The sequence below is a fragment of the Ixodes scapularis genome, unplaced genomic scaffold (assembly GCF_016920785.2).
Source record: "Ixodes scapularis isolate PalLabHiFi unplaced genomic scaffold, ASM1692078v2 ptg002668l_1__unscaffolded, whole genome shotgun sequence".
NCBI lineage: Eukaryota > Metazoa > Arthropoda > Arachnida > Ixodida > Ixodidae > Ixodes > Ixodes scapularis.
In genome coordinates this window covers 142,746-156,103 of record NW_024610259.1, presented here as the reverse complement: position 1 = coordinate 156,103, position 13,358 = coordinate 142,746, and the positions used below count along the sequence as shown (strand labels likewise).

Below are 13,358 nucleotides of genomic sequence, written 5' to 3'. Positions count from 1 at the left end.
CCCTACTAAGCCGGTAATTGAAGATGCGCCGCCGGTTGCATGCCTTGCGTTCCCCAGATGGCCTCTCTTCATTAGGTGCTTGGTCAGTATCGTCCGTCTGGCCTTCAGTGCGTGTGGGCCGTAGGCCTGCAGCACAGAGTCATTTTCATATTGGCTCCAGAGAAACATATGCAAAGCCATTTAATGCAAGTAAGACTGATGGGGAATTCCAATGGTCGATTTGGCATGGATTTTCAGCGGTCTTTTGTTGCTATCTTTATGCACAGACAAGCGCGAGCTAGCATTTGTTGGTCTAAAGGCGAGAGCGAGGATCGCTTTCGAATCGCTCCAAAACGACGAGTGGAATTCGCCACGATTGTGAGAGACGTAAAATGCCCACTACACCACATTCATCTCCAGGCATGCCCTCATTATGTACCATCGCTTTACCCGGTGTGTCACTCCTCCACAAATTAATTTTTGAAGGTTACCTCCATCATGTAGTTGTGTCTCCATTGGGTTTTTGTGACACTATCAAAAGCTGGCTATTCTGCACTGTTACATTGCCTTGGGAACTTGTTATATCCTCAGCAAAGAAATATATTCTTTGTGACCTAGATTTGCACAGCATGGCACATTTTTTATCTATAAATAAAGGGGGGGGGGGGGGGAGACGGAGACGGGAGAGAGAGAAGAGGTCACTTGCTTTTTCTTGGATAAGGCCGCATAAGGTACTTCTTCAGCGGGAAGGCCTCGTCCCCAACCAAGAAATAAGGCACTTTGCCAATGTTGCCTAGACTAGAATCTGGGGGAATGCCCTGTTGGTCTCCGACAATGCTGCGCTGTAGCTCGCTACGTGCGAGGATGCCTCCGTCCGACTCGCTGCCATGGTGGCCAATCTCCACATACAGGAACCTAATACGCATAAAAAAGAGAAAACACATCAGTGCATTTAGCTTTCCGGTCTCCATATCATTTAAAGAAACATGTGAAATATCAGAAGCATTGTCAAGACAAATCGGTAAATGTGAACTGCACAGTTTTCACGTGACAACATCCAATTCACCTCATTTCTGTAGCAGCAACGGCAGTAAGTGCTCAGTAACTATAACCTCTACATTTTTCAAATGATAAACCTGTGCAAATTGGAAATGACCACCCATAAACCTTTGAACAGCAGCCACCTAAGCAACTTCGCTTCTTCTGGCCACCCTGTACAGAAAAGAGAATTCTGTGTGTATGTGGGCGGGGGGAGTGGGGAGTTGCTGATGAACCATACCTCCTCCCCCCCCCCCCCCTTCTCCTCACTTCAAACAAAATCCTGGCTACGCTACTAACGTCACGTGCGGCTGAAATGTGCTGATGCTGAAGCGTCAAGGTCTGGCATTCTGGCTAGCTTAGCGGCGAACAAATAATGCACTCCATGCAAAAACTACAACAAAAATAAATGTTTCATATTGCACAAGCTTTGAGCATATTCTTGCAATTCTGCAATGCGCAGTCTTGCATGCAGTGCTTTAGAAAAGTAGCCAGTTGCAAGCCTACTACTGATGTGCTCACGCGAGTATTATACATGCTTGTACGCGTGGGGCACCACCTAGGATGCCTTTTTTGGAAATGCATATAGGAGAGGCATAGTCAAATTTGTGTTTTATGTCATCTCACTGATAGCCGAGATATTTATTAGCTCTTCTGATGTTGCCAGGTAATTAATAAGGTATGTAATAACTACCATACATTCATCATATTTCACAGGAAGCCTCACCTGTAGTAGGCGTCACTAACAGCAAGCAACGACTTGCTGAAGCCATTTTTATAATTTCTGTCCTGGCTGCAGGACTTCGCAGGACACTCGATGCTGACGTGCTTGCCGTCAATCGCACCCAAGCAATGTGGCAAATTCCATCTTTCCTCGAACTCGCCAGCAACCTGAAAAACAAAATTTGGGGGTTAAGTGTCACTCAAATATAGTATCTGGTGCACACCAGCATAAACTTGCGATGCATTTCAACCACACGGGTGCTTTTGGACGTGCAACTGAAACCAGGGTCATAAGGTGAAGTTTTTGCAATAAGCCGAAATCATATTGTAAGCGCATTGGCTGAGATTCAAACCCGTCAACTTGATATCCATCAGGGTTGCGACCCCGGAGTTGGAATGGTTCTGGAACCTTTCCACATTTCCATAGATCCGGAATGGAATGAGAATGGAATGGGGTAGTGGAGGGAGGAAGGAATGGGAGTGTGATTGGACCCTTTAATTCCGAAATGGAGTTCCGGCTCAAGCACCATCTGTGTACACGTGCAGCATGCACGTGGAGGTTGCTTCGACAGGCTTCATGCGCATGCTGCACGTGTACAATTTTTACTCACATACAAGCGAAGAAATGGTGATGGCCAGTTGCCCTGCTTGCAATTGTCTATACATGACTAGCACAGACGTCCTATCAGTGGCCATGTTGGTGTTATCTGTGCTGCTGCTGAGCGCATACCTTCAGCAGCGTGCACTTCGCACCATCAGATTAGTTTTCTCAGCTGGAACAAGTTGGAATGACCACCAGCACGGTCCGATGACGCCACGTGCAAGCCATGTGTGAGCAAAGCCAAGTGTGAGCAAAGCCGAAGATAAAAGCGTTGCCTTGAACAACACTTGCGTAGCACAAGCTCACGTGTACCACAGGCAGGCTTAAAACGTGAGGCTCACTCTGTAGCTTTGCCTTGGCTCGTACCAGTGAAACAAAGTATAGGTGCATTCTCTGATGAAGGGGCTTATTGTGCAAAGAAAAGCGGGTCATCGTGCAGTTGCAACGTTGACAGCACCAATATATAGAAGGGGCAGCCGGGGAAAACTTCAATTTGTCAGTAGAGTATAAATCCGCGTTTTCACGCCCCAAACGTCGCAATGGCAGCCACTAAGAAATTGGCCAGCCCCGTGCACGGGGGCAAAGCAAGTGGTCGTGAATAAAAGCACAGTAAAGTATGTGATCATTTCACTTGCACTGCCTATATGTCACTATGGCGGGGTTTTGTAATAGATCTAGGGAACATATCGGTTGGATCTTACATTTCACTAGGAGCAAAGGAAAAGGCTTGACAAGCTTTTAAACTTTGAAACAAGAAAAACTGTGTTTAGATCTTAAAGGGATGCTGAACCGAAATTTGAATTCCCCAAAAAACGCGGCAAAAGCGTGCAACGGGATGCTACAAACACCAAAACATCACTCATACAGCAATATCTCGAACGGATGACCGTATTTTACAAAAAAAGGAGGAGCATTTGGCAGGAATGTTGACGTCATGTTTCTCTGAGGAGAGGGAACGGCTTCGCGTCTTCTCCGCCTCGCGGCCTTGAGGGAGCGAAGCAAAGAGAAGAGGAAGCACGGTATCTTGACGTCACGCGCCTCGTCGGCCTGGTTCAATCTCGACCTCTTTTTTCAAAAATATGGCCGTTCATTCGAGATATCGCATTGCGAGTAGTATTGTATGGATTGTAGCGCCCCGCCTACAACTCCTGCATTGTTTTTTTTTTTTAATCCAAATTTCGGTTCACCATCCCTTTAAGCACTTCGCTTTCGCCACATCGTCCCCTTTTCTCGCACAATATTTTGTTTTATTTTGATCACACATCATAGACAAGTGCGATGCACTTCGAGAGCTTTGGAAATATGAAAATATCCTAAAGCACAGACGCATCTTAATATAGACCGTACATTTCGAACACCTCACTGCGTTTATATTCAAACTTCCGAACTGTCACAATGCTCTTTGCGTCGGTCATCCGTCTTTTCTTGCAAGCTTTTATATTTGCGGTGCCATCCCAAGTAGCACGCCAGAGGAATGCCCAACTTGGGCAAAGGTCTGGCAAACATAAGGGCCCAACTTTGGCGCAGTTAGGTTTTTGCACCATGGCACTCATCAGCGCCAAAGTACGGTGCCTAACTATAGCCTTAGTTGGGCGATCCTAGGGCATGCCAAAGTTTGGCTCTTCTCTGGTACGCCAGAGGAGTGCCAAAGTTGGTGCCATACTTGAGCCATAACTGCCATAGTAAATCCTAATCTGTGAATGCGGGGCATGCCAAGGTTTGGCGTTTCTCTGGTCCGCCAGAGGAGCGCCAAAGTTGGTGCCATACTTCAGCCATAACTGCCAGAGCAACGCCTAATTTCGGTATTTGGGACGTGCCAAGGTTTGGCGTTTCTCTGGTCCGCCAGAGGAGCGCCAAAGTTGGTGCCATACTTCAGCCATAGCTGCCAGAGTAACGCCTAATTTTGGTATTTGGGACGTGCCAAAGTTTGGCTTTTCTCGGGTCCGCCAGAGGAGCGCCAAAGTTGGTGCCAGACTTGAGCCATAACTGCCAGAGAAACGCCTAATTTCGGTATTTGGGACGTGCCAAGGTTTGGCGTTTCTCTGGTCCGCCAGAGGAGCGCCAAAGTTGGTGCCATACTTCAGCCATAGCTGCCAGAGTAACGCCTAATTTCGGTATTTGGGACGTGCCAAAGTTTGGCTTTTCTCGGGTCCGCCAGAGGAGCGCCAAAGTTGGTGCCAGACTTGAGCCATAGCTGCCAGAGTAACGCCTAATTTTGGTATTTGGGACGTGCCAAAGTTTCGCTTTTCTCGGATCCGCCAGAGGAGCGCCAAAGTTGGTGCCAGACTTGAGCCATAACTGCCAGAGTAACGCCTAATTTCGGTATTTGGGACGTGCCAAGGTTTGGCGTTTCTCTGGTCCACCAGAGGAGCGCCAAAGTTGGTGCCATAATTCAGCCTTAGCTGCCAGAGCAACGCCTAATTTCGGTATTTGGGACGTGCCAAAGTTTGGCTTTTCTCGGGTCCGCCAGAGGAGCGCGAAAGTTTGTGCCCTACTTCAGCCATAGCTGCCAGAGTAACGCCTAATTTCGGTATTTGGGACGTGCCAAAGTTTGGCTTTTCTCGGGTCCGCCAGAGGAGCGCGAAAGTTGGTGCCCTACTTCAGCCATAGCTGCCAGAGCAACGCCTAATTTCGGTATTTGGAACGTGCCAAGGTTTGGCGTTTCTCTAGTCTGCCAGAGGAGCGCCAAAGTAGGTGCCAGACTTGAGCCATAACTGCCGCAGTAAATCTTAATTTGTCGATTTGGGGCATGCCGAAGTTTGGCTTTTCTCTGGCTACCCACTGAAGTGCCAAATAAGTGCCAAAAGTGGCAAAGAAAGCCGAGAGACCAGCCCAAGTTTCGAATATCTCTGGTGTGTCACAGAAGTGCTCTTTCACGCGTCCCAGAAGAGAAATAAATTAAACAAGCGTTGGAAACACGATGGTAAGATGTCATCACCTCCGTTCCCAAGCAGCACGTCAATACTTTGCAGTATCGTGCCAGTGCCGGCCGAAAGTCGGTTCCAATATCGCTCAACTGTCCAGTTTTGTACCACCGTTTGATACCCCGCAGGTATTGCCGTACAGCTGTTTCGACCCGGCCTAGCGTTCGCGCACTATTGTGCGAAAACTCTACGATGCGTCTGCTTCGTATTGGCCGAACGTCGTGCAAGTATGTGTACGTTGCATGTCATTTGTTGCATATCCAATCACTTATACGGACAAACAAATTTTTTTCAATCGCTCCCAGAAGTTTATTAAACAACTATCATTGCACACAGTGTATTCTTAACATATTTACAAAGGTCACACTTCTCTGTAAAACGAAAAGCAAATTATAAAATACAATTAACACTGTCCTCATGCCAAGCAAAACTCATCACACAAAAACCGCGGAGATTGAGAGGAAGGCAGGACGACTATCAGAATAATGCTTGCAGTGCACTTACTAACAAAGGAGCGATATCATGTAATCCTTGATAGATGCATAATCCAACTCAGGCACCCCACAAACACATTCGAGGATTCGAGGACTGACGTCTCGTCGTCGGCGAAGAGCAGTTTTTGTCGAAGCGTGTCCAACAAACACATCACAAGTATTCCACAAACTCCGGTGCAAAAAATGGCTGTTACCGAAAAATTGGCATGGACGTATTCCGACCGTTTACGACGAAAAAACACAGCCGCGTCTGCAGCGCACGAAAGCAACAGAACACTGAAGAGCAGTTCGAAAGCCGGACCTACGTGGCCCGCTTATATCTATAACTAGGCAAACGGCGAAAACGACAGCCCCAGAGATCCCATCAGCGTGACAGAGAAAGTCACGTGAAAAGTTTCGTCCAAACGTTTTTGTCCTACGCGTCCTACGTAGAGAGGTCACGCTGGGTCACGCGTTTCGCTTCACCCTAAGCGGCTGTCGCGCTCGCTGACAGTCACACGAAGACACAAAGCAGGTGGGGAGGATTTGCAAAAGGCGAGGTCGAAGGGGAATCAACAACGCATAAAAGGAAAGGCCGCTTCTGCCGGTGACCTTGTCGCCTTGCCTAGTCTGTCAGCGTTCGGCTTCCATTGAGGGCCTCAGAAAGATAATCTCCTTTCTTGAGTGCGAAATGGACGGGGTGGTTAGGTTTTTCGGGCTTGTCGCCATCCGATAAGCCTCAATTATTTCTGTCCCCACTCGCTCGCAGTGGCCTCCCATGGCTGTCGTACCGGTGAAATTAAGAGCGCAAAAATACTCCAGAAGCCGGGCGAAGACATGATAAATGTAATAACAAAAACGGCTTGACATCACAAAAATAACAATTTAATTAAACGTTTCGCCTCCCATGCGGGAGGCATCTTCAGTAGAGCGCAGAGCGAGTGAGAGTCGCACAAAAAAGTTCGGCTATTTAGGCATAAAGTTTGTGTACATGTCCGGCAGGGGGCCACGGTTCTTGTTTACCAGCGATGAATCACTTCCGCGTTTGTCGTTCTGGATGAACCAAGATTCCAGCAGCTTCCTCAGTCCCCACCTTTTATCCCTCGCCTTGTCAAAGTCAAATTGGTGTCCTGACGTCCATGCATGGTCGACGAGTTCGGACTTGAAGCGGGTGGCGTTCGTGGAATTGGCGACATCCCGTGCGTGTTCTTTTAGTCTTGTTATTCTTTTTCGTTCCGTCTCTCCAATGTAGGAAGCGTCACATTCCTTGCACTGCACCTGGTAGATCACGACCCTTTCTGCCTCTGGCGGGGTCGGGTCTTTTGGCTTGGAGATAACATTGGCAATTGTTCCGTAGGGTCTGTATACAGTTCGGACCCCCAACGGCCTAAGGGCGCGTCCCAATGCCTCCGAAACCCCCTTAACGTACGGGATGCACACGACGTCACGTGTTCGTTCGGCTCGATCCGGGCGCCGACGGGACATTTGTTCCTTAACGCGATTGATAAACCGGTCGGGGTAGTTACGTTTCTTCAAAGCCTCCCGCACATGGCTAAGTTCTTGATCGCTAAGTGTTGAGTTAGATGGGACTGTTTCTGAACGATGAAGGCAACGATCTTACAACTGAGCTTTTGTGTTGAGTAGGGTGATGAGACTGGTAGTCAAGGGAGTTTTGTCTGTCACATGGTTTACCATATACGGATGTCTCCATCTTAAAGAAAGATTCACTAGTTCTATGGACGCGTACATATAAAAACGGCAAGGTACTATCAGTTTCATGTTCGCAGGTGAACTGAATTGAGGGGTGGACACTATTCAAATTGCGGTGAAAATCGGTTACGTTCTCTCTGTTAACTATTACAAAAGTGTCATCGACATAGCGACGGTAGAACTTCACGGGGAAATCAATGCCAGACATTACCTTTTCCTCAACATATTCCATGACGAGATTCGAGACGGTTACGGAAACTGGACTCCCCATAGGGCATCCGCTGACCTGATGATATATGTCCCCATTAAAACTAAAATTACACTGGTTGAGACAAAAACACAAAAGGAGTATAACGTCATCAACAAGGAGGGTTGTGCGAGCGGACAACGACTGGTCTGCCAACAACCGGTCACGGGCGACATCAACCGCCAGGGCGTTGGGGACATTCGTAAGTAATGATATCCCATCAAAGGATACCATAGCCTCGTGCGGTAGCAGGGTCTGAGCGCGTGTAAGTTCAACAGAGTCACGGGAATTCCGAACGCTAAACTCATTGTTTCCCGTAAGAGGGCTCAGAATCATAACCAGATATTTGGAAAGGCTGTAAGTGGATGAACCAATAACTTATACAATCGGGCGTAGGGGGCAACCCGGTTTGTGAATTTTGGGGAGTCCATACACCTTGGGTGTCGCGGCGTCAAAGGAGAAGAGATGACGGTATAGGTCATCACTGATGCGTCCTTTCTTTTTCAGCTCTCGAAGGTGGTCAGCTAACTCTCTTTCGGACTTAGCAGCGGGATCTCTTGATAGCCTCACGAAATAGCGACTGTCATTTATAACTTCATACATCTTCTTCATGTAGTCATCCCTATCAAGCACAACGGTTCCTTTTCCTTTGTCGGCCTTTAAAGTCATGATGGAGCTGTCTGACTTCAACTCATTAAGAGCAATGCGTTCTTGTCGATCTAAATTTGACCCGGCCGGTTTCACATTGTTCGAAACACTGACAACGCGGCTTCTCGCGAAATTTACCGCTGTGACATCGTGCACATGTCTGAGTTTCTCTTCAATTTCAATTATGAAGTCACGTTTTGGAACGTACCATGGAGCAAGGGCATAGTCCAGTCCTTTGGATAGCAGAAATTGCAAGCCAGGGTTGGTATAATAGTAACATAGGGTACGTACGGCAGAATTCCCTGCCATAAAAAAAATGATTTGGCTAACGCCAATTTAACGCGAAATAGGAGCTAAGAGTTTTGCGATAAGAAGGGTAAACCGAAAAAAAGGAAAAAAAAAGAAAGACTGAAGGAAAGGAGAAATAAAAAAAAAATCTGGTGACGTGGCCAAAAAAAAATTCTGTTCATGTGATTTTTCTTGTTACATGACCAAACAAAAAAAAATAAATAAACGAAATGAAAAAAAGGAACACGAGAAAAAAAACCAGCCCGGTTTCGAAGCTAGGCCCGCTTGATCGTGAAACTAGCGCGCTGTCCGTTGGGCCAACATAACTTTTTTTGTCTTCCTTTATTGCAAGTTGCGCCAACATAACTCTGCCTGTAATGCTCACGCATTCTCCCATCATAGGAGAAAGCTTAGTTGCCTTCGTAGTTTTTCATGCATGTGTTATTTTTATTTGTGGCAAGAGTTCACGTCCAGAATGCTTTTAGAGTTTTCGAGCAAAACGAGTTTTTTCATCCGAGTCACCTTCTAGAACCAGTAGACCGCACTGGGTCGTCCGGCTAATCAAGCAGCTTTTTTCAAATTCCCTAACGTGCCCGTCCTCGGATCCGAGGTCGCCGTTTGACAAGCTTAACTTTCTTCCACCTTTTAGCCGGAACCCCCACGGCAGCTTTGTTCCGTCCCCACTCCCTCTCGAGAGGATGGCTCGCCCCGAGGCTAATCCCATTCTCTAGACGCTCTTTCCACTCAACGATGGCCCTTTCCCTCCCCGTCCCCTAGCTTCGGGAGAGAAGGTTCTTCTCTGTAGAACGTCCCGTTTGTACAACGGCCTTTAAAGTTCAGATTGTCCTGTCTGTATCGTCCCTTTTGTGTCTCCACTTTTAATGTTTAAAAAGTATCAACACGCTAAACTAGTACAATTTCCAGGATTTTATTTTCATTCCCCAAGTGTGATGCGGGAGCCGCGCCACGGAGCCCCGGTCGTTTCCGCTCTTTGTTATCGCTAGGATTTGACAGTGCTCAATCACAATGCAAGACACGCACAGAGCCACGCTCGCTTTTGCAATGCGCCGCCTAATAATGATATCTCTTGTGGAATCGTGCGTACATCCGTCTTGCGCAGTGTTAGCTCAATTGACAGCACTTTCTGTAAAGGCGGATTCACACCGGGGATGTAAGCAGTCGCGCGATCCAACTAAATCGCATCGCAAAAAAAAATAAAAAATAAATAAAAGTAATTAGTTGGTCAATTTGGCGTGCGCGATGAGCTAATCCAACGCGTTCGTTGGCGAGTCGCTTCTCAAAAACTCTCGCTCCGAACGCCGTTGGTTGGCTGGGCCTCTCCGCGAATAGAGTGCATCGTAAAAAGTCGGGTCAGCAAGCGACTGCTCAAATCCCGTCACTTTTTGCCCGCGATGGTCGCTTTTGCGATGCAAGTTATGGCGCGACTAGATCGGATCGCCGGTGTGAACGCGCCATAATGTCGAACCAGTCTCACGGCGCGCCCCGATATTGGCTTGTCTACCTACGCGCGAGTGCAACCTCTGGCACAATTTATTTGCGTTTGCAAAGCCTGCTCCAGCCGCGTCAAAACATTCAGCCAACCTTTGGACTGCAGAAATCAAGAGACACCCAAAATAATATAAAGTTGCCAGCCGAATAAAACTTGATTTCTATTTAATTAAGATGAAGACCACCCGCGTACATCAAATATTTCATCAGCCGAACTCCAAGGCAGTAAGCCTAGTTCTGGCACTTGTTTGGCAACTTTGGCCCGCAGCTGCCAGATCACAGCCAAACTATCGGGAAGCGAAGCCTAACTTGGGCGCTCGTTTGGCGACTTGGGCCCAAAGATGCCAGATCTCAACCGAACTTTAAGGTAGTAAGCCTAACTCTGGCACATTTGTGGCAATTTTGGCCCGAATGTGCCAGGTGACAGCCAAACTGTGAAAAAGTGAAGCCTAACTTTGGCATAAGTTAGGCGATTTTGGCCCGAAAATGCCAAAGCTCTGCCGAACTACAAGGTAGTAAGCCTTACTCTGGCACATCTCTGGCGATTTTGGCCCGAATGTGCCAGGTGACAGCCGAACTGTCAAAAAGTGAAGCCTAACTTTGGCATTAGTTCGGCGATTTTGGCCCAAAAATGCCAAACCTCTGCCGAACTACAAGGTATTAAGCCTAACTCTGGCACATCCGTGGCGATTTTGGCCCGAATGTGCCAGGTGATAGCCGAACTATCAAAAAGTGAAGCCTAACTTTGGCATTAGTTTGGCGATTTTGGCCCAAAAATGCCAAAGATCTGCCGAACTACCGGGCAGTAAGCCTAAATCTGGCATTTTTTAGGCGATTTAGGCCCCAAGATGCCAGACCACAGCCGAACTACCCGGCAGCGAAGCCTAAGTTTGGCACTTGTTTGGCGAATAAGGGCCAAGATACCCAGACTGTTGCCAAGGGAGGTCAGGTTTGGCACTACTTTGGCTTCTTCGGGCTTTTTAATGCCCTAAACTGCCAGACGCAAGCCAAGTTTTGGCCCAGAACTCGGTGCTGCCTGGGATTGTCTTTCATCCACCGTTATAAAAGGGTTAAGTTTGTATCAAAAACTCTCATTTTCTATCCTACAACAGAAGGTTAGGTATGAATAAGCAGTATATTGTGGTGAATAGAAATGCTTTCATGTAGTGAGAGTGAATTTTGGATGTACGTTAAAGAATGTGCGCAAGCTATAGCCTGCATGTGACTTCTGCATGCAAAACCTCGTGTATCAATACACATGATCACATGACAGCTGTATACAGAGCTTGAAGTTGCCAATAAGGACATGCTGCTTCGCTGTTATATTGGAATTTATTCAACTTATTCCTATTGCTTTCTTTCGTATAATGCTTTCGTTTTTGTCAGCTTCGAAGTACAAACACCATGGACATCATTTCATATTGAAGAATTAAAGGAATGAAATAGGATCGCCCAGCCACGTCTAGAGAGGGAATGGGCTAAGTCTCTCCACTACAACAAGTTAAAAGGAATGGAATTAGCACAATCTCCACTCCCAGGAATAGGAACAGACTTGAATGGGTGGCCACATTCCGCAACTGCGATATTCATGGAACGACCGAAAGGCAAATGGGACTTCATTTCTGTTTGTGCCCGTTGATACTACGACACTGACGCCAAGTTTACAAATGCGACACTAGCAGCACCTAACGGCATATCAACACCAGAAAGTTTGAACCATACCCTGATCCAGGCGTCTGCGGTCTTCGGGCATACAAAGTAAATGGGACTCAGGATGTCCCAGATAGCTGCACATACCTCCGACACAATTTTGCACGCTGTTGTTCTCCCACAGAGGAAATTGTATGAGGAGGACCTCAGCATTTCACCTGCTGCCAAAAATGTGCAAATAAAAATAACTATTTGTTCACATTCGCTAGAACCCAGGTGGCATGCTGATGAAATTCTTGGGGGTAGTAGGCCAAATAGGCAAATCAACATCGGACCTCTGGCATGCCGCAGCGAAGTTTAATTTCAACCACCTGAGGTCCTTCTCATGAGTATTGACATCAAATTACGAGCACGCATGTCGAGATGAGGTTTGCCCATGGTACGTTTTCAAATTTTCAAATCTTTACCTGCCGGCCAAAGCCAGGCAATCGTCGGGAGAGATCGGGCGTCGGAATCGGGTTTCCTCCTTCGTGATGTGGGGGCCGACGAGGCTCAAAAGAGTGTCGAAGGACCGCGGCGGCATCCTAAGAAAACTGTAAGAAACCCGTACACAAATGATCATGGGACAATTGAGCATGGTTACCTCGTACGGTCGAGGAAGGGACACTATCCGAGTTGTTTGTTTAAACTGCTTGAGGAGAGCCATAACAAAGAACGCAACGTTTTCAGCGTCGTTCGAGCCAACACGCTCGTACTCGCGGCATAGCGCACAAGTGTATACATTCCAAATTCACTTACTCCCGGTAATACTCCTCGTCATACGAGCGAAGACGAGGAAGGAGGCAGCTGGCTTGTCCCGTCCTTTCGCGGTCTCGCAAACATGGGCGGACCCACCACCGCCGACGGCGACGCTGCTCTTTCGGCGCTCGCTGCTCCTCTTCCTCCATCGCAAGCAGCGAAGACGAGAGGAGAATCATTGCGATCTCCTCTTCTTCATCTATGTAATCGTCCATCATCAGCTTCGCGCCGTGCTTTCCGTTTGGTGCAGCGTCAACGTGAAGCGCACGCCTACCCGTCGAGCCAAAACAAAAACAGAGGTGAGCCGGGGAGCAGCGACGGCGACGCCCGGGAGAGACAGCCGAGGTGGGAGCTCTCGCGCCTTCTCGTCGTATTTGACGGGATGTCACGAGAACAGCTGCCGCAGCCGGCGCCGCCGCCGCCGCCGCCGCCGCTCGAAGGAAACAGATGTAAACACAACCCGCTTGTCGCCGCCGCCGCCGAGAGCGGATCCGCTCCCGCGGCAGCGGATTTCTTCTCAACTGTAAACGTACCATTAGATGCTCGAAGGCCTTCCAAAATTTCATCCTCACTGGTCGAAAGGAGGTCATCTTTCGAGATGACCCCCCGAACCGTGTTCAGCATTCTTTGCTTACTCACTGTGACCGGCAGATCACCAAGGGATGTCATTTTCAACAGCGTCGAGCTCTGCGACTTCCTTACCACCTCAACGAGTAGGTCTCCGGAATGGGGTTTCTTTGCTTTGTATTCTGCACCAATGTTACTGTCTA

General features: G+C 47.9%; 1 protein-coding gene across 1 annotated transcript; it reads right to left on the bottom strand.

Annotated features, from left to right (window-relative positions):
- Positions 1–677: 677 nt before the first annotated feature.
- On the bottom strand, positions 678–12,377 carry LOC115319569 (protein ALP1-like). The gene is made up of 4 exons (XM_040504508.2): positions 12,262–12,377; positions 11,863–12,038; positions 1,745–1,908; positions 678–894 (listed from the first exon to the last, which is right to left on the bottom strand). Exons 1-4 carry the CDS (start codon positions 12,371–12,373, stop codon positions 678–680), a joined length of 669 nt encoding a protein of 222 aa, XP_040360442.2. The 5' UTR covers positions 12,374–12,377.
- Between the last annotated feature and the right edge of the window lie 981 nt (positions 12,378–13,358).